This window comes from Notothenia coriiceps, unplaced genomic scaffold (genome assembly GCF_000735185.1).
Source record: "Notothenia coriiceps isolate Sejong01 unplaced genomic scaffold, NC01 NC01_scaffold00004495, whole genome shotgun sequence".
Taxonomy (NCBI): Eukaryota; Metazoa; Chordata; class Actinopteri; order Perciformes; family Nototheniidae; genus Notothenia; species Notothenia coriiceps.
This window is the reverse complement of record NW_011337196.1, coordinates 87,825-106,247: the sequence shown is the minus strand read 5'-3', so window position 1 is coordinate 106,247 and position 18,423 is coordinate 87,825. Positions and strand designations below refer to the sequence as shown.

The following is an 18,423-nucleotide window of genomic DNA, read 5'->3' as shown; positions in this document are numbered from 1 at the left end:
ATCTGAAAACTGGAAAGATGTGATCCACTTTCTTGGTCTAATGAGGGTCTCCGAAAGCATGCATTCAGTCAGCTGCAGCGGTCTGTTTAGATGGACTCTTACAGTTTTCTGGAAAGTGTACAAAAAGTGGGTCTTTTTGTCGGTGTGGGTATTGATTAAATCCGTTTTCCTTTTCTGTTTTTTGTGTATAGATCGGCTGCAAGGTGGTTGTGACCTTGTTCTTGTACTTTCTGGCGACCAATTACTACTGGATCCTTGTGGAGGGTCTTTACCTCCACAGCCTCATCTTTATGACCTTCTTCTCAGACAGAAAATATCTATGGGGATTTACTCTGATTGGATGGGGTGAGTTATGTTTCATTTACATTCTACGCATGCATGTGATTGCAATATGATTAGTGGACTTGCCAATGCTAATTAAAACATTAAATATTTAGGTTGTTATAGTCTGATTAATCATGTTAAAAAGAGAGAGAGAGAAAAATCTGCTGTCATATCCCTGATATTGTATTTATTTATTTGACCGTATATATATATATATATAGCTCAGGACAGTAGAGAATGACTCATGCCTGTAAACACACTGGCTGAATATGGGCTTTACAGTTCCTGCATTGTACACACTGTGCGTTTAAGTGACTTGAGCACAGCGCATACAATGTGGATGCTGTGCTACCCGGGTTCTACCAATACTGACAAATAATGGATTTCTAAAAGACTTTTTGAGATTATTTTATATATATATACTATAGTAATGGCTATTTTATCACAACATCTTTAATTGGTTTAATTGTATTTCTCAGGAGTACCAGCTATGGTTGTGACAGTTTGGGCAACTATGAGAGCCACGTTTGCAGACACAGAGTAAGTGATTTGTAAAAACATAAATACATATTGTCTTGGTAAATTTAAATAAAGAGAGAATTACATTTCGCCTCAGTAGTTTTACTTCACTAATCAGATGTGGGATCTGCGGAAATTCTCCTTCAACAGATTTGCATATCCAGATAAGGCTGTAACAACAACATATCTAAGGTTCAAGATGACAAGTCTAAAAATATCGCATTCTTCACAGATTCTGATTACCGAGTACACCATATACTTGTGTAGTAAAGCTTGAGGACAGTTTAAAAAGCTGTGAAGAATTAAAGTGGAGAGAATACCTTCAGAGAATACTGCCTTAAACTAACTTTGAGGGCCGTGGACCCCCCTCTTACTGACTATCTGTAGTCTCCACATTGGTCCTGGACCACAGTCAAACACGAAGGACCATGAAGGACCATGGAGCTGAGAGCTTACGGCTAAGCTGGTATCCGGCTGATGTCCAGCACATATTTCACTTTTCATTCAGCAGGAGAGCAGCTCCCTGCCACGCATTTTGGGCAGGAAAACAAACTAAGCATGATAGTAACCAAAGCTGTAGTAAATTATTTGGGATGTAATAAGCATTTGGCTGAAAATCAAACCTATTTACAGCGGACCACACTGGTAATACTGACCCACTGTCAACATCTTTACCCAGTTCTGTGATATTTGCCCCAAAAGGACAAGAAAATCATGTGGTTCACAAACAGGAGAGTGCCCTACTTGGTAGCTTTAGGAAAAATTAACAATATTGTATACCAACTGAAGCCTAAGGTTTTCTATTTCAAAGGAATACTAAAAAGCATTTTCAGAAGTACGAAAGCCTTTGAAACATAAGGGGGCTTGATGTGAAGCCCAGGGGTTATGAATCAATTCAGTAGGAAGGAAATGACTCAAATTAATTTCTCAGTGGTTTTATATGATACTTATATCGAATCAATTTGAGAGATGGGGGAAGATAGAGCAAATATGGTGTGTAAATCTCCGTCTAAATCCTATGATTTTATGAAATGATGGAAGTGATAATCAGAGACACCGCTGGTGACCTAAGGGATCCTGGATTATCACAGCTAGCAGCGAGATCCTCACTCATCTTTTGCTGATCCTTATGTTGTTTTTTCTACTGCAGGTGTTGGGACTTAAGTGCAGGCAATTTGAAATGGATATACCAAGTGCCAATCCTGGCAGCTATAGTGGTAAGTACATGCTCACTGCTTGCACCTCTCGCCTGCTGAGCAGTAAATAACACCTATGGCATAACAGTTGTTGGATAACATCTCATTATGTTTATAATTACACTAACTGATATCATTATGTTCCTATTTTCTCTTCAGGTCAATTTTATGTTATTTCTGAACATCATCAGAGTCTTGGCAACTAAACTACGAGAAACAAATGCTGGCAGGTGTGACACCAGGCAACAGTACAGGTACTGAGACAAGATATACAAGACTGGCTGCTCCTCTTCATCAGTCAGAACTCCTTGCATTTAATTGATTTTGGCTTCAAATGGTTGCTAAATGTGGAAAAGGCCTTTCACAATATTCAAGGTTATGTCTTTCAATAGCTCACACTTGAGCTGCAAACAGAATTCTTTTTGCATCAGCCTTCTTTTAAACTACTCAGAATTGTTGTTTTCTGTTTCTGTTTTAGCTCTTTAATCTGCAGATGGTTTGGCACACTATGTAGTATTTTGTTAAGTTTGTCTGTTTTCTTACTGTTACAGAAAACTGTTGAAGTCCACGATGGTGTTGATGCCTCTCTTCGGTGTCCACTACATCATATTCCATGCCATGCCGTATACAGAGGTGTCTGGAGTTCCCTGGCTGATACAGATGCACTATGAGATGCTGTTCAACTCCTTCCAAGTAAAGTTTCTGAAATTTCAGAAAATGTTAATTTAGCTCTAAGGGTCCCAATAAATATTAATGTATCCTTTCAAGTTGAACAAATGTGATCTGATCATGTTTGGTAATGGTTAATGCATCGTTATCATTAAAAAACCAGACCCTGTCAGATAACTGCTTACTTTTAAGATGTTTGGTTGTAGTTAGATTTCAATTTAGATAAAGAGGAAGAGAGGGATGGCTTGGCTTATGATTAGAAATGCCATGCAAAATATCAAATTATACAGCTTAAATGTCATGTTGTTAAACACGGCTAGTCTGTATATTCATGAAATCATTCTCTTCTCTTTTCCAGGGATTCCTAGTTGCAATTATATACTGCTTTTGTAATGGGGAGGTAAGAACTCAGTTTGGCATCTTACACAACGAGCTCCTGCATGATTTTTAAGCTCCTACATGACTGAGTGACTTCTTTCTGATCTCAGGTGCAAGCTGAGATCAAAAAGTCGTGGAGCAGGAGGACTTTGGCCCTGGACTTCAAAAGGAAAGCTCGGAGCGGCAGCAACACTTACAGCTATGGTCCGATGGTGTCACACACCAGTGTTACCAACGTCACTGCCAGAGGACCGCTGGCCCTTCACCTCACCACCAGGCTGGGGCCGGTGCCTGTTAACGGGCACAGGAACTTGCCTGGGTACGTGAAGAACGGCTCTGTCTCTGAGAACTCTTTACCCTCGTCAGGACAGGAGCTTCACATTCCTGATGAGGAGCATTCGGCTCATACTCGGCCCTGCGAGAACGAGAAACCCTCACCTGTGGTGGAGGAGGAGAGGGAGACAGTCATGTGACCTCCCTGGTAGGGAAGAAAACTGGAAGAAAACAAATGAAATCAGTCTCAGGGGGTCTGAAGGGGACGACTGCGTGCATCAACACTGACAGTTTTTTCTGCTTTGAATCAAGTCAGGACGTTCCCGACAGATGAGGTTCGAGGCATAAGGGTGTATCACTTTTATGTGCTGGGCCACCTTCATTTGAAAGGTGATGGAAAAACACTCAACTCTGTCGCCAACCACCTGCCACATTGAATGTGTAGAAGGATGAAAACAGACTGTTGTTTCGTTTTCACTGCCATGACTGGGGTCAAATACAGTGCAGTACTTGCCAGGAAAAGCCTTAACCACCGGTGTAAAACCAGGTGGATTTTGAGTGTACTTAGTGACACATGCATGCATGATTACATCAGTGTGATCAGACTAAGTAGGTGTAGGGTGAGCTAAAAAATGTTAATGCTACTATTTTTTGAGGCATCTTTTCTCGCTTTCTGGCATGGTATCTCATTAGTTGTGCGTAGACATGAATCCACTTCAGTGTAAAAGGGAAGGTACTCAGGTAATTGAAGCCCTCTTTTGTTGATCAGCTATTTGTATACTTTTAAAGTGGTGTATTGTCATGGTCAGCATTTCTCCAGGGGTGTTGGTGTGTTATATAAAGCTGTTCAATATATATTTAACATGTTGTTTGATTTCAGATGTTTAGAAAAACCCAGTATTCACAGACAGATTAACAGACACTAACAGATTTTGACGAGTTCAAATGAATGTTTCATATTCAAAGTTTCTACAAGGTTACCCCTCCGTCACACAAACGCACAACATAATGCTACACACAGTGAGAATATCTCTTTGAAGACGGTCTCTTTCCTTAGCCTCAGATACAGAGTTAGTTGAGGTAAAAACTTAATTAAAAGGTATCATATTATGTTTCCACACAGTTTTCAAAAGACAGGACCCCCTTTAAAAACACAGTGCGCAGGAAGCAGTCCTATATTTCAGAGGAATGTTAATTAAATGAGGATTCCAAGAAAACCTCAAATTCCACAAGAATTCCAAGGGTGACATTTTTGGTGGAAATGAAGGAAAACTCAGAAATGAATAACACACAGTTATTTGTACAGATGGTCCAGTGGTATGCTGCTTTTTGATGTGTACAGTATATACAAGTCACAATGTTTACAAAGATCAGAAATGCATTCTAATTGTGAGCTAATAGTGTTCATGTGTATTGTTATAAAGCTATATGTTTTAATGTTTTTTTTTATCATGTTTGTTTACGGAATGTTTGCAATATTAGATAATGTATATATTTCTAAACAAAACAGCCGAATATATTTACAGGTGACGAATGGCATTCAAACAAAGTAAGCATTCTGCAAGACATTTTAAACTCCATAATTTGTAATTTATCGCACTTAATCTGCATGAAATGCTGGTTAAGAAAACATTATCTGTTAAACCAAAGAGAAAAGGAATGAAACGCTGACAGAGAAAGGGTATTTTAAAGTGTTTCTTTGTTTGTTCATCATCCATATTGTTTACACTGACCAAAACGTCTTAAAACCACCCCCTATCATAAAAAGGATGCTACTGGTAGGTAGATAGAAATACAGAAATAAAGCCCCCACAAAGATTGAGTTTTCGTTCAAAATGTTCAAATGTAAATAGCATTAAGACAAATGAGAAAACAATTTGAAACACTCCGTAGACAACACAATCATTAATATTTAAGGCAGTTGTGTTGCCCTACTTGGAATTGCGTCTCAAGTGTCATATATCACTGTTTGGTTATCTGTCTGATGGAGTTGTGAGAGTTTTACCTCACATTACTTACTTTCTGTGACCAAAGCTAATATTGTACGCAGTATTTTTTCTCACATTTCTTTAAATCCTAGAGTCATGAACTTCAAGCTCTCTTGTCCCTCCTGCTTCTTTGTTGTTTTGATGACTTCACACTGACTGAAACGTGTTCTCAATTGTGTTCCACCAAAGAGGTTTGCTTTGAGGCTGGTTTAAAATGTTTAAAGCATGGCCAGCTCTTACTTCCTATACTAGTCTATCCATCCAGAGTTACAATGCATCCAAAAAAAAAATAATAATTAAAGTAATTTGTATTTAATAAATGAATCGGATATCTTTACAAACTTTTCCCACCCCCCTTATTAAAAAAAATACTTTTAAAAGGCTGGTTATCACCTTTGTTTCCTTATTTCAACAAATCCCATAAAGATACCAAAACAAATAGAGAACTGACACACAGAAAGTCTAATATAACTATTCCTCTGCGTCATACATGTCTATTATTGCCCACCAAATGAGTAACAATCAGCAGCTGAAAATAATCCCTCACAATGCACTATTTACACAATCCTGAATAATGATAGCTTGAAGCTAAATAGCCCTGCTTTTTATATTACTTAAAAAATGAAGCTACATACAACCTCAATATAGAAGAATATACAAGAACCAATGATAAGCAGAGGAATTCTAGGAAGCGGGTTTTAGATCTTAAACATTTCCATGGGGATTGGTCATTGGAGTGAGACCTTTGTCTCTCGATAATACAGTATTTTAAAGATCTAAATTTCTTCATATTTAACTAACTTCTTTTAGCTGGTATGTATTGCATCGCTGACAATTCTGGAAACCTTTTCTGAATTTATCCATACAGCTGTAAAATATTTTATTAAGGCGATTGTTCAATTTCAATCACACTTTCCACGTATTGCCAACGTGCAAGTAAACGTTATCTAACTTTTGTGTAAGACCGTATTTTTTATAGAAAAGGTGGATGGTATTGGAAAAATAAATCTTTAAAAAAATGTGGATAATTATATTTGAGCACTTTAATACTCTATGATAAAGTAATTTGTTCTGATTGTATCATGTAAAATGATTGTGTTTTGGAATCAAGTGTACGATAAGGCCAATCATCACAGAGCTAATGTTGTATTTCATTGTTTTAAGATACCTCTCAAGGAAGTATGTAAATTGTGTGGTTGTTTTTTTATTTATCTCGTGCCGAAATGTACTCAGTGCAGTCAACATTGGTCTTCATGCTTTAAATATAGTATGTGGGCAGTGTTGTGCATTTTCGCCTTCTCATCACTCTGTAGTGATTTGGGCACGTTGTATATATCAGTGTAAAATTGGATTAAAATAGTAAAGTGTTTTTCTGTTCTATAATGTTCATCAGTGAATTGTGAATAAAATAATAAATCTGTAATTTTACTGTACAGAGATTCCTGCAACTTTCATTATTCTGAAGTAGACAAACAAGGCATGTTCTTATATATAAGATTTTTGTTTATTTCAAATATAATATACAAATGTCGTCTTAGAAAAAAAAGTGTGCAAAATGCGTGAAGTGACAAATATGAAATAATCATTTCTGTCCTGTGAAGGCAGAGATCACTTCTGAGCTTTTTTGGCTCCACCTTTAGCTCCTGCTTTTCCTCCTTTTTCTCCTTTGCCTCCCTTTTCTCCTTTGTCTCCTTTGCCTCCCTTTTGTCCTTTGTCTCCCTTCTCTCCAGATTTCTTTCCTTTCCCATCACCAGCTTCTTTCTTGGATTCTCCCTTTTCACCTTTTTCACCCTTCTTTGTTGACGGATCCTTTTCATCTTTCCCCCCTTTAGCAGCCTTGCCATCCTTCTTTCCCTCCTTGGTCTTCTTATCTCCTTTATCCGCATCCACTTTGCCGGAAACGGTTGTCACCTCCTCTTTTTCTTCTACTTTCGCAGCTGTGGAAAACAAAAGAAAATCATTAAGGTATCATCTGGGTCCTGCCTGAAACGCTAAGTGGGAGGCAGATTTTAATCCAACTGAATGTGGAGCTAATTAGGATGCATTTAATTAATTTGCATCTGTTTCTATCTGTACTACTAAGCATGGTCTATTTATTTCTTAAATTGGATTGTTTGACGTAATTTCTCAGTGAGGAATTACACTAAAGTTTACTATCTGTTTTGTGTGAGTTACAGAGAACGTTTTTTTTGTTATTATTTATGAGGACGTATCATCGCTAACAGAGCTAGTGAGGATGAGTATCTTGGTTATAAGATAATATTTAATTTAATATTTACAACATTACATTTACATTACATTACATTGATTTAAGCTGATGCTTTTATCCAAAGCGACTTACAATAAGTGCGTTCGACCAACAAAATACAAACTTGAAGAAAACAGAATCATAAAAGTACATCAGGTTTCGTAGAGCTAAAACAATTCAAGTGCTACTCAACTGGCTTTAGATAAGCCAGTCCTTTGTTAGTATACAAGTGCTTTGTTAGTAATTGTATTGCGCAAAGTGCTCATTCCATTTTGGAGCCAGGACAGCAAACCCACGTATTTTTGCTGATGGGAACTTGGGTCAACCTCGTAGTGCGGGTGCAGCGAGCCGTTTGGCTGATGCAGAGCGGAGTGCACGCGCTGGGGTGTACGGTTTAACCATGTCCTGGATGTAGGAAGGGCCAGATCCATTCACAGCATGGTACGCAAGTACCATTGTCTTGAAGTGGATTCTTGCAGTTACTTGAAGCCAGTGAAGGGAGCGGAGGAGCGGTGTGGTGTGGGAACATTTTGGAAGGTTGAAGACCAGACGAGCAACAACAGAACAGAATACCAGTTCCAGACCTTAAAGAATAGTTTGACCTTTTCAGTAATATGTTGCTTTTTAAAAGTTTGATGAGACGATGGTTACCACACTAATGTCTGTTTGAAGCTACCGCTAGTAGTATGTTAGCTTAGCATAAAGACTATAGAGAACAGTCAACCGAGCTTTGTCCAGATGTTACAAAATCTGCCTAAAACATCCCTAAAGCTTATTAAGAAGATATAACTTGTTTGTTTTTGTACACAATTCTGGTTAAAAGGACATGAAGAGTATAATAAACAGAAGAAACAGTAACGACAAGACTAGGGTTTCTGCTCCTGAAGAGCAATAGTTCATCACATAACTTTACCTCACCTTTTGTATAAATGAGCAAAAACATTTTAGTGAGCTCTTAGTGTCTCCCCCTTTTCCTAGACTTTTTGCCGAGCGAAACTTGGTTGAAGTTACATTTTTAACAGACGGATAAAAGAGTTGTTTTGAAGTTTACATCATCCTTATAAAGAAGGCCATTAGGCATATTTTCCAAATAGGCCTAGATATAATATATTGTAACGTTCACAGATGGAGTCGGAAACAGGCTTCTAGTTATTAGGCTTTAATAATTCTTATTTTCTTTGAAGATCACAGGTACAGATATCACTTGCAGGTTCAACCTCACACTCTCTTAAGCTCTCACACACACACCTTTATAACCCAGACTACGTCACCACTTCCCGCCCTCCCCCGTCTGCTCCCCCAACCACAGGCCCGCCCTCAACCAGTATCCCGGTACAGCTCTATGATTGGCAGAGAGACGGGGGATACCTGAGTGACACCCTCAGCATCCTATCAGAGTCGCTACAATATTTTATAATAAAAAAGTTAACATAAACTATAGATGGATATTTTCCATGACTGACACTGCATATTCTTTGTGCAAATACACCCAAACGCATAAATTCATACATTCAAAGATATTTTTCAAACAGAATGTCTGCATGTGGAGATAGTACATGCTCGAAGGCTGTTTGGCTTAAGATGCAGAGCCTGTAGCTTCTTCTTTTGATACATTTTGCCAAGTCTCATTTGTTTGTAAACATATTCAAATAAATAAATCAAGTCATTGACAAAAATTCTAAGTTTTTCACTCCTAATTAATTTTTCGTTAACATTATAGCCAAAATACCCACAGCATTCTCTTTCAGGAATCACTTTCGACAGACCACCTTTCCACATGAAAGATGCACCTCTCAAATAAAGCTGACACTGAGCTAACAGGGTCCGACCGACCCCCTAAAATATATGAAACAGCCTTAGGCAGGAACGAACTAATTACATTTTATATTGAAAGAAACAAAGGTGTGATTTTACACTTCAGCAACTATTGTTTAAAAACTGTGAAAATTGCCCAAAGGACCGGCTCCAGTCGGGGCCAAACTTTTTTCTTGGACTCTTTTTTCCAAGAGCCAAGCAAACATTTCTTAGGTGCTCTACAAATGCTGCAGAGACACTGGATACACAAACGCAGGCCAAAAAACCAAATGACAAACACACACCAAATGTCAAACTTTGCCAGAGGGGTCAGAGTAAACCTGAAATTATTTTGGTCCTGTGTTTCCCTGTGTTGGGTTAATCTAGTTGTCTTAGAATAATCAACCAACCATCAGAATGTTTGTGAATAGATGTCTTTGTGTCTACAAATCTTATCCTCGGGCATTTCTCCTCCGCTCATGAGCTCTTTTTTGTTGCCCTGTTTCTTTATATAGCCTACCAGTCAGATTTAGACACAACTCGGAGGGATGAGGCAACGGGTTATAGAGTAGGTTGGTGATGGGAAAATGAAGAGCTGTAATTAAATGTCAGAACTTGACATTGTTTGACATCCACATTGTTCTAATTTCGGTCAAACTTTGAGTGCTGATGCCATGAGTTTCCATACTGTGTGTAGTAGAGGAATACATAAAGGTTAACATTGCCCTCTACAAAAGGCCTTAACCCTCACAGCACCTTTAAATGTTTAAAGTTCAGCTCAGATACTGCTGGTAGAATCTTTTTAAAACCTGGGGGCACAGGGCATTGTGACATTGTGACATTTCAAGGAAATCCCAGCTCAGTCTTACTGACAAAATTGTAAATGTAAACAGAAGGGATGCTTCTACTAGCAACAAGCTGTCTTACTTATATAACAAATATTTCCAACAAATATGGTTTTCCTCCTGAGGAACAAAGCAGGACTTGTAACTAGACCAAATTCCTTTTCACAAGTCCGTCACTCATCAGTTGGTGTGCGATGAACCTTAAACGACCTTCTGTCCATTCAGAGCTATAGCAGACAGATGTTTCAGAAAAGGTGTTTGAGTTGTTAAAAACAACAGCTGAGACTGTTCGGCTATAATAAGAACTTCTTCCTTTTCAGCCACTTGAAATCATGCAATTTGAACTGTGAACCAGCAGGTCTGGTGGGAGTTGATGGCAGATAAGGGAAGGTAGTAAAAAGGAGGGATTGATTCGCAGCTCTGGCTTTTTCTCCTTTGTATGTAATGCTTGTGAGGAGAAGGGGGCTGTTAGACAGAGAATAAGCCTGTGTGGCTTCCTTCTCTCTATACCCTGGGCAGCAACACATATTGGCCGTTAAATTGGTTAGCTTTCATTTCTCCTACTTTGTTCCAGATGCTCTTGACAGCCAGGTAAGAATGTGGAAAACAAAGTTCAGAGAAATTGTTAATGGGAAATGTCACATATCTGAATGGTGCAAAAACAAAGGATGTTTTTTCTGCAAACCCTTTATCAGATTGTACTACTGTTTTGTGTGAAAAAATGTATTCATGCATACATCCCATAGATAAGAGTGGGCATTTTTTTAAACCTCATTTGTCACACAAATGATCTGCTTTATTTAGTTTTTTTCGTTCTGATTGTTCTGGTTTGCCTAAGTGCGCTCTGCTTTGCATAATCAAGCCCTCTTTTAAAAAGAAGAAAAAAAGAAAAAGGCTTCTGATTATGAATTTCATTTTATTATTTTTTTATGTGCTCGTCTGGTTTGTCAGATATTATTGCATAATGTATTTCCCGTGTACTTTAAGCATGACATAATCACTTATGCAGTTTGCATCTTTGCATTAGATTTCTATTTCCCTCATCCTTAGTTAATGCAGAGGCAACATTACAATACGGTTAGTTTGGAGTTCATGGTTGAGAACAGATAGCAAATATGTTCATCCTTATTATGTGTTAATAATAAAGGCCTCCCCTCTCCCAGAGGCGCACGGTTGATTAGTTTAATTAGTTATAGAGTTACAAAAAAGGATTTAATCCAATGCGTATTATATTATCTCCTCAGACTACACTATTGCAGATATATGAACGCTCTCACCACAGTAGGTTTAGCATGCGCACCCCCCACCCTCTAAGGCAGATCTTGTTTGACACAGTTATCATGCAAGAAAAACTTATTGACAGCTCAATGCTTTCCCTTCCACCTTTAACGACTCAAAAACCATTGAATGTATTTTTGCACATGAATGCGTAACATATCAACCCGAGGAGCAGACAGACGTCAGTCCTATATTTGTCACATTTCTTAACCTGAGAAAAACCCAGCTAAGCAGCTAAGATGTCTGAGATGTGTAAACAAGGCAACACATAATATTCCTGAGAAATAGGGAGAGAGAGAAAAAGAGAAAGGAGAAGTAAAGACCAGAACATTAAAAGACAGATGAGGCCGATGTCGCTGACACCAATGATCGTACAATTAACACGGCTGGATGTTGTGTGAGTGATTTGCTTTATTCAAAGCTAAACCAAAAGAGAGCAACCAGGTAGGTTGGAAGACAGAAATACACAGAGCACAGACATCATGCTGCATGCATTACCATTTTCACAGCTTACAGTAATAGCAATTTTCCATACTCAAAGTTATATGCTCTGAAAATGTCCACTCAAATATTAATGAAGCAGCGTGTAATCTATATGAAACACATCTTTTAAAATAGAAAGACTTAAAAAATACAAAAGTCTAACCTGCAAATGTGTAACCTAATTTGCAAAAGCATGACAATCTCTGTTTTGTAGTCAAAGTTAAAGATGTCATTTCTTCTGCACATACGGAGTTACTGCTGCTGGACTACTCCACCACAAAGCAACATTTGCAAAGTTCAAACTCTATTTTCTGGCTATAGATTTCTAAAGTGATGTGGTTGAATGAGTTACTTGTTTGCCTGAATTTCTCTTGCAAGATACGGAAAATAGCATTTAGGAAGACCAGATGGATGTGTGTTGCATGAAGGGGACTTTTAGAGTGGATACTTTCATGTGCACCATTTACTTTAAAGTCACTTAGCCAAGAGAAAAGTCTGCAGGAAGATAAGGGAAAAAGAAGAAGAGGGAAACATTCATCCTGTCTCTGGCAAGGTGAGAGAGCCGGGTTGCTCCTCGCTGACTCTAACTATTGAGAGTTGGCTGCCGGTGGCACTTTGAGTTTGGACCTGCTCAGAGACTGTCTGAACTGCAGATGCATCTGGGGCAGCTGGAAGAAGAGAAGAGAAGGAAAGAGAAAAGAAGAAGAGAGAAGAGGAGAGGAGAGGAGAGGAACTTTAATTCAACACAGCAAAAATAATTGAAACAAGTGCAGCAAGTTGTGAGGTGAGAAGAAGACACAGTGAAAAAGTGAAAAGAAATTAAAGTTAACAGATGTTTTTTTATAGATAGAAAAGCTATCCAGGTAGCCTTAACATCAAAATGAGCAAAGAGTCTTGCAAGACCTTTGGGTTGAAAGATAAACAGTGTTCATAAAAACACGTCTCTTCTCATAAATAGAAACCAAGATCCAGAGCTTAACAAACAAATAATTGTTAATCCTGTTTTCCACGCCTCTACAGTGTGCTTTTGTGCAAAGCAATCATACTGGCTTAAGGGGGCATTACGTATATACAATGTGGTTTATTATTGCTACAGGGCAACAATGTATGATACAGTCTTGTTTATTGTTACTTAATTTTCTTATTCTACTTATTTTATTTGGTGCCACAGGCAATTGAAGTTTCAATAAGCAGCTTCAAACCGTGGCAGGATAAAAAAAACAGTTAGAACCATTTCAGGAAATAGCTTTTGTATCGTGGCTTGTTAATATGACCCATTTATATTGGAAATACATTATAGAAAGGTACTTACATCCTGGGATCTCAGTCAGCTCATTAAGAGGTGGCACTGTCTCTAATGTGTTGGCGTATTTCTTGGCGGCCTGTCTTTGCACATTTCGTGCTTCTATTTCCTTTTTGGTTCTTGGAATTCGACATTTGAATATACAACACAGAGTGATGACTGAAAAAGAGAGAGAAAGAGGGCGGGGGAACAAAATGAATTCATTAGGAGAGTCTTAACAATTTCAACATCCTATCTGATGACAGGTTTAGGTGTTTTTCTGTCACTTGAATACATCTGAAAATGATCATGACTTTCACAATTGTGTTTTATAGTGAAATATCTCAACAACTGTTGGGTAGATTTGATATCAATGTTTGGTTCATTTCAATGGCTGATAATTAAAGTTTGAGTAAGCACCATTAGCAGGTCAAATATTTGTATTTGTTTCATTCACACCCGCAAAACAAATGTTGTGCAAAAGATAGTCAACATTACCATTGTGCGCATGTGAACTTGATAAACTAAAGATTCACAAAGCTTTACACGTCTGCAGACCTGATAAAAATGCTAATGTTAGTCCTTTGCGATCGATTCAATTCAGAGATGTCAAATACCTAGCAAATCAAATCAAAGCTACCTGCATGGCTTGATCTCACTAGAATAATGTAACTTATAGGAAAGTGTCTAACATATAACGTATGCCAATTCCACATTGCATAACAGTGCAAGTATGTTCTCTTTCCTTAGTTGCTGCTAGTGTGACTCGCTGCTGGAAACCCCCTGCCTTTCCTGAAAAATATCTGTATCATTACTTATCAGATTGTGCTTGATAATCACACTGAGGCAGATAATTGCATGCATCAACATATTTGGCCTGCAGTTATTTCCCAAGTTTTCAGTCTACTTGAAGAATAGTTTGTGGAGGTTTAAAAATATATTTCAAGAGGTATACTAACTTATTGCTAAAACAAACACGGAAAAGATGGCAATGACCTGCCATAACCGCAGCCCCCAGAAAACAACAGACTCTGAGGTGATGGGGTCCGGCTTCTTCGGAGGATCTGTGGGCAACAACTGTGGAAAAAGAGACAGATTTTTTGAGTTTCTTCATCTGCCCCTTACACATAAACCTTTGTTGGCCTATTTCTGTAAGGGACAATTCCATGATTTGATACTACATAGTTGACATAGTCATCACATTTATTTTATTTCTAACATTTTTTTCAAAACATTAGCAACAAAAAGGTGAGAAGATCTTCAGCATCTATTCAGCCTCTCAACTTTCCCTGTGGTCTTTGAACAAAGTTCAGTTTGCTTGTGTGTGTGTGTGTGTGTGTGTGTGTGTGTGTGTGTGTGTGTGTGTGTGTGTGTGTGTGTGTGTGTGTGTGTGTGTGTGTGTGTGTGTGTGTGTGTGTGTGTGTGTGTGTGTGTGTGTGTGTGTGTTAGATCGATGGCTTGGATCACTGTTTTTTTTGTTGGAGCCAGCAGAAAATTTGTTTGTTGATATAATCATTGTGAGGAGTTCTCCCTATCCTGTACTGTATATCGATCCCTTGATTGGATGATACAAGGTTGCTTTGGAAACTCTACACTTTAGTCCATAAACATACAGCAATGTATCAGCTAACACTTATTACAATTGCTGCCTTTACTGATAACACCATTATGTGCTGAAACTAAAAAAAAATATCTGAGAATAGCCTGTCACAGTGGTGGAGCAAACACTTAGGGACTGAGGCTCTGCAAGAGGATAAGAAATTAAAAGGAACTATTTCGCTTTGGTAGAAATACAGTAAAAATAAAAACACTATTTATGTGTGTTTAATGTAACATATACTGTATACCTACACAGTATATACATACAGTATAGCAAGAAACCATTTGCATGTAAATGTTGACCATATGTTTCAAAATTACGGAGAGAAAACATTGCAATCACACGGAAGTATTGTCTTGATGCATTGAGGACAACTTCACCAAATATCAGCAGATTTTACAAAGAGCTTTGTTTTTGCACCGTTTCCAACATTTCCATGTGCATTTTCCTTGGTGCCATGTGAGACTCCAAGCAAGAAATGGGCAAAATGAAACATTTTCAACCAGTTTTTGATGTTTGTCAGACCTGATGGCTTCAGCTAGACAACATGTGACATGTGACAGCACAGTGTGTCTTCAGGGCCTCTGTGTGTCTGCTGAGGAGGACACAAGAAGGACTGTGAACTTGAAATAAGAAACTGCACGAAAAAATGATCTGAATGACTTTACACTCGTGTTTGTCCAACTCTCACAGAAGGATTAGCCTTGATGGGGATATTTGGAGCTTCTCTTGAATAATAACAATTTTTGCATCAAGAACGATTATATAATGCTGAATCCTTTCCTCTGGGCCATCTTAGTGGACGGGATTAGCAGTTATAAGCCTCAAGTCTTCTGGTGGAATAAACAACACAAATTCAGAAGATTATTGACCTCAAATGACCTTTGTTTACCATTTTATACCCAAATGTATAACTAATTGTGTTGGATGGTTGGTTGGTTGGATCATTATATTCTTCCTCTATAGAGATGTTGCTTTGTTTTTTAAGAAGATCCTTATCGAGGAAGATTAGTATAATAGAATGGAGGATTAATATCTAAAAATAGAAAAACCAGCATTGGGTTACAGGTTTAGTTATGTGTATTATAAAAAGACCAATTATAAAACATTGACTCACAATAAGATTACTTTACACTGGATATTTGCAATCGTGTGCCATGCTTACCACATTAAGATTATATTTCCTGAAGTGTCTATAGTTTGTTTCATTATACAGCCACAGATTCTGGTTTACTTGAATAAAATCTTATATGTTAGACTCTTTTGTCAGTAATAATAATATAGTATTTTATATTTTGAGTCCTGTTTCTACATGGGCGAGTAGCCAAATTGTCTATTTTTCAGAGGCAGAATAATTTCATGGTTTGTTTGAAGTCAAATCATTGTAGTAGTCAAATTCTTTACAATGTAACCCCCTTCAAAACAACTTGTGGTAGCACAACTCGTCATGTTTGCACCCATAAAAAACACGTGTCTCGGCTATATGTAAGAGTATATAATGTATCAGGTTTCTACAAATGTTCCCTCTCTTTTCATCAATAACACAAGCAACCGCTCAGGCAACCAAACAACAAGTAGAAATTACATAAATCAACCTTATAAACGGCAAACACCTGCACCCATCACAGAAACCCCTCAGGATAGTCCATCCTCAGAGGGGACCTGTGGAGGACACAGTGCAGTATCAGGCTCTTACCTCAGGGTCCGGGACCTGGGAGAAGACGGAGGACAGACACTGAGACAGCAGCAGAGCGCCCCGCAGCAGGGGCTGAGATGGACATACAGGCTGATCCCCAAACATTCTCTCCCCCTCTTCCTCCCTACAGCCACCCTGCCCCCTCTGTCCCTCTGCCTCTTCCTCTCTTCTTCTTTATCTCTGTCTGCCTGCCTGCGCTGGCGCCGTGGAGAGGACAGGACCACAATGGCCCTTTGGTGATTAATGGTGACTATGTTGCTGACGCCTTCCTCCCATCCACAGTTGTCTGCTGCTCTGCTACTCTTATTTTATGCCTTTCCTCCCCTCAACACTGCAGGAACACCAGACTGGCACACGCCACTGCAGGCAGCTGAAAACTGCTCCACTACTATGCAGGGAGCCAAGCCTGCAGTTGGGGTACATTAATTAATCAATAGCCCTGGTGTGGTTTACAGTCAGCTCATCCTGCCGGGGACAGGCCGTGTGCACAGTGTGGGGGGATGGGCGCTGGGCAGTGCAGTTAGCCATGAGGCTGGCCTGCGCAGGACACTGAAACAAATGGCTGTGAGCGTCATCATTTTTATTACCTTAGAAACTGGAGTGTGAAAATGCTCACAGCCTCCCCCCTTCTCTGTGGCAGAATATGTGCCAAGGTGCTGTAGAACAAGTGTTTCCAATATGACTAAGGAAAGAGCAAACAGGTCAAATGGTCATATGTGTTTGTGTAGTAGGTGGGTGATGTTAACGTATGATGTTTCCAGAGATTGAAACAAATTTGAATTTAATATAAGATTCCTCAACAAGTTTCCAATTTAAAGTCAACGAGTTGTATTTAAAGATCATAAAGAATAAGAAAGTATGTAACAAATTGCAAATCTGTTTATTATTTTTGATGTATCTTAAATGTTACAGGTTGTCCAGATAATAGGGGTGGCTCTAAATTGTTCGTACAATGCTGTATGTGGTTAAAAATACATAATTTTCTAATTCCGTGTTTTGCTTATAAATTATTTATCTATTATCTACACCAGACACAGCAGTGCACAAGATAGAATGACAATATTATGCTCTCTCTGAAAGGCCCCAAAACAAATTGAAATAGATTAAAGTGGTATATCGTATATAAAGTGATATTCCAGTAAAACTAAATTGTAATTTAAGCATTTCACAAAAATGTGTATGCACCAGTTGCTTGTTTCTGGGTAATTGTTTCTATTTCTTTACAAGCCGCAAGAAGTTCTCTTCTTTTCACCTTACGAGTTTGTCTATGTACAGTTTGTGTGACCGCAATTACGTCACAATGATGTAAGATACAGTCACTAAACAATACAGATGTGTAGTTAAGGTCAAAATGAATATGAAAAACAATCGGAAGTGCCATCAAAAATGGCTCAAAATGGCGTCTTGACAGTGATACCGTCACAAGGTGATGGTTTAGCTCTATTAATGGGTAACTACCAAAGCCTGAGTAATATATCTGTCCTTTAACTGATAAATGCTATATTTATCACTTTTATGCCAACCTTGCAGGGCAGATAGTGTTTTCCCTGAAAACAGCATTTTGCTGCAGCTGGACATGCTTACGATGCTGAGTTTGGACCAACATTAATATCATGTTCTTTAAAAGTACAACCTGTCCATTTGAACAGATCATATTGCCAGGAGGTACTTTGGCACCAACCTCATCTCAACTTCTATTGTGAATTTAAAATCCAATTTTCAAACCCATACTATAATGGCCAGACTTGATACATGCCTGCAGATTTCAGTAAAATAACTGCATTCAACTGCCTGAAGCACCCTGTTGAGGCATGCATCAAGCATCATCCTCACTACAGGTCTAAAAGGTG

At 38.5% G+C, this 18,423-nt stretch overlaps 2 protein-coding genes across 2 annotated transcripts in view; one reads left to right on the top strand and one right to left on the bottom strand.

Annotated features, from left to right (window-relative positions):
* The window catches only part of pth1r (parathyroid hormone 1 receptor), a 43,341-nt gene extending 36,603 nt beyond the window's left edge, over positions 1-6,738 (top strand). Inside the window, exons 7-13 of the mRNA XM_010767629.1 lie at positions 192-345; positions 804-864; positions 1,994-2,060; positions 2,199-2,293; positions 2,591-2,732; positions 3,067-3,108; positions 3,197-6,738. Coding sequence (XP_010765931.1) covers positions 192-345; positions 804-864; positions 1,994-2,060; positions 2,199-2,293; positions 2,591-2,732; positions 3,067-3,108; positions 3,197-3,559 — 924 coding nt within the window. The 3' untranslated portion in view covers positions 3,560-6,738. The remainder of the gene's footprint in view (positions 1-191; positions 346-803; positions 865-1,993; positions 2,061-2,198; positions 2,294-2,590; positions 2,733-3,066; positions 3,109-3,196) is intronic.
* A 5,174-nt stretch (positions 6,739-11,912) lies between these two features.
* tmie (transmembrane inner ear) lies at positions 11,913-17,241 on the bottom strand. Its single transcript, XM_010767628.1, has 4 exons — positions 16,574-17,241; positions 14,237-14,354; positions 13,308-13,457; positions 11,913-12,663 (listed from the first exon to the last, which is right to left on the bottom strand). The coding sequence occupies exons 1-4, from the start codon at positions 16,676-16,678 to the stop codon at positions 12,530-12,532; spliced, it is 507 nt and encodes a 168-aa protein (XP_010765930.1). The 5' UTR covers positions 16,679-17,241; the 3' UTR covers positions 11,913-12,529.
* Between the last annotated feature and the right edge of the window lie 1,182 nt (positions 17,242-18,423).